This window comes from Orycteropus afer, unplaced genomic scaffold (assembly GCF_000298275.1).
Source record: "Orycteropus afer afer isolate SDZICR_OR568_19922 unplaced genomic scaffold, OryAfe1.0 scaffold00666, whole genome shotgun sequence".
Lineage (NCBI taxonomy): Eukaryota > Metazoa > Chordata > Mammalia > Tubulidentata > Orycteropodidae > Orycteropus > Orycteropus afer.
The window spans coordinates 1,112,101-1,114,370 of record NW_006922253.1 but is presented as its reverse complement, the minus strand read 5'-3'; the positions used below and the strand labels follow the sequence as shown (position 1 = coordinate 1,114,370).

Sequence of the window (2,270 nt, the reverse complement as noted above, 5' to 3'; positions counted from 1 at the left end):
AAACTTGAACCTTTAGGATAGCAGTCTAAAAACAACTAAACTCACTGCTGTTGAGTCAGATCCTACTCATAGCTACCCCTCTTTGGGTTTCCAAGGTGGTATCACCTTGGAAGTAGTGATACTGTAGTGATACCACTACAGAAGTAGTTTGTCCAACCTTCCTTCCAAGGAGTGACTGATGGATTTGAACCACTGGCCTTCTGGTTAGAGTTAAATGTCTTAGGTACTTAGGTTACACCAGAGCTAGTAACATTAGAAATCAACATGAAGAAAGACAGAGAAAACACAGTTCTAAATCACAAGTGGTTATAGCTATCAAAGAGAGGAAGAGAAACTGTAGGGAAAATTCTAAGGCAATAGGCTTAAATGCCTGTTTGTAACTGGTGTTGGCTCTTGTATATGAAATTGATTCAACACTAATCAGTTCAAGTTTTCATATTGCCTATTTTCCTGAAGAAACTATTTCTCCTTTCTTAAGATAGCATTCTTTTAATCCACAATAATATTCTCTGATGAATAGGTCAATACAAACTATGAAGATGGATTTGAAACTTCCCCTCATCTTTGGTCTCCTGAGATCTTTTTCTTGCTCCACATCTTCCTCATGGCATTTTTCACCTCTGCGTTTCTCAGTGTATAAATCAGAGGGTTAAGTAAAGGTGTTCCAATTGTATAAAACACAGTTATCATCTTATCCATGGAGAAGGTGGTTGCAGGGCGTGTGTATATAAATATGCAAGGACCAAAGAAAAAGATCACTACGATGATGTGAGAGATGCAGGTGGAAAGGGCTTTCTTCCTCCCTTCTGCACTGTGGTTTCTCAGAGAATGCAAGATGATAACGTAGGAGAACATCAGCATGACAAAATTGACTGTGCAAATGGTCCCACTGTTGGATACTAAAAGTAGGTTGATCACATAAGTGTCTGTACAGGCCAGTTTCAACAAGGGCTGCAAGTCACATAAAAAGTGATCAATTACATTGGGACCACAGAAAGGTAACTTCAAGGTCAGAAAAATCTGAACTGAAGAATGCACACAGGACCCCACCCAGGCTACAGCTACCAACACACTGCAGACCCTCCGGCTCATGATGGTTGTGTAGTGCAGGGGTTTACAGATGGCCACATAGCGGTCAATGGCCATGAGGATAAGGACAAAGATCCCCAAGCAGCCAAAGAAATGGAGTGAAAAGACTTGAATTATGCATTCACTGAAAGAAATAATGTTATTCTCCAAAAGGGAATCCACAATCATCCTAGGAGCTATGGAAGTAGAGAAGCAGGTGTCAGATAAGGATAAGTAGAAAAGGAAGAAGTACATTGGACTCCCAAGGGTCCGGCTGGTCTTGATGGTAATAATAATCAGGAAGTTACCCAACAATGTCCCTAAGTAGAAAAGCAAGAAAATGACAAACACTATTTTCTTTTTCACAGGATCCTGTGTCAACCCAAGTAGAATGAACTCAGTCACATTGTTATTCAGCAGCATGATTTCATGGATGAGGAGGAGATGCAAGGGTGAAATGGTTTATCTGAAAAAAATATATAATTAATTAATTTATTTATGATGCTCTGCAATAATGTGGGATATTTTTAAACAGATTAATTTGTGGTGCCACACAATGTTATGGGTATTTTGAGCAAAAATAAATATTCCTCATCAGAGACAATCTAGCTACTATAGCTTAGTAAGTCACTCCAAGTCTTTATTCCTCAATTTTTAATGACCACCCTTCACAGGGTCACTGTAAGTCTCAAGTTAATATATGAGATAACTTTTCTAAACCACTCTTCAAATGCAACTCCATGTTCACTTTAACACACTTCTGTTCTTTATTACTTACTTGATGAATTAAAAATCCAGTTATATGGTTCCAATTTAATTATTTTTATATTGAATAGACTTTAGGGCCCATTTTTGCATGGTTTATCACTCTGCATTTGAGATCTATTTGTCTTCCCCTTTTGAGTTTAATGGTATAAAGGTAAAGTGACATACTATTTCCATCCGCAGAAAGAATATCTTATTTATACATATATTTAAGCATTACATGTTAGTGTTGCATACTTATGCAACTGTAAGTTACCTACAATATATGGTAAAGTAAAATAACTAAAACCTGTTACCATTAAGTCAATTTCACCTCATGGAGATCCCGTGAACTACAGAGTAGAGCTGCTCTACAGGGATTTTTTTGGCTGAAATGTTTAGAGAAACGGATCATCAGGCCTTTCTTCCATGGTAGTACTGAATGGGTACTATCTTTA

The 2,270-nt window shown here is 37.6% G+C and overlaps 1 protein-coding gene across 1 annotated transcript; it reads right to left on the bottom strand.

The window, feature by feature from the left end:
• Nucleotides 1-558: 558 nt before the first annotated feature.
• On the bottom strand, nucleotides 559-1,542 carry LOC103210881 (olfactory receptor 4C16-like). Its single transcript, XM_007956798.2, has one exon. It carries the CDS (start codon nucleotides 1,489-1,491, stop codon nucleotides 559-561), a length of 933 nt encoding a protein of 310 aa, XP_007954989.1. The 5' UTR covers nucleotides 1,492-1,542.
• Between the last annotated feature and the right edge of the window lie 728 nt (nucleotides 1,543-2,270).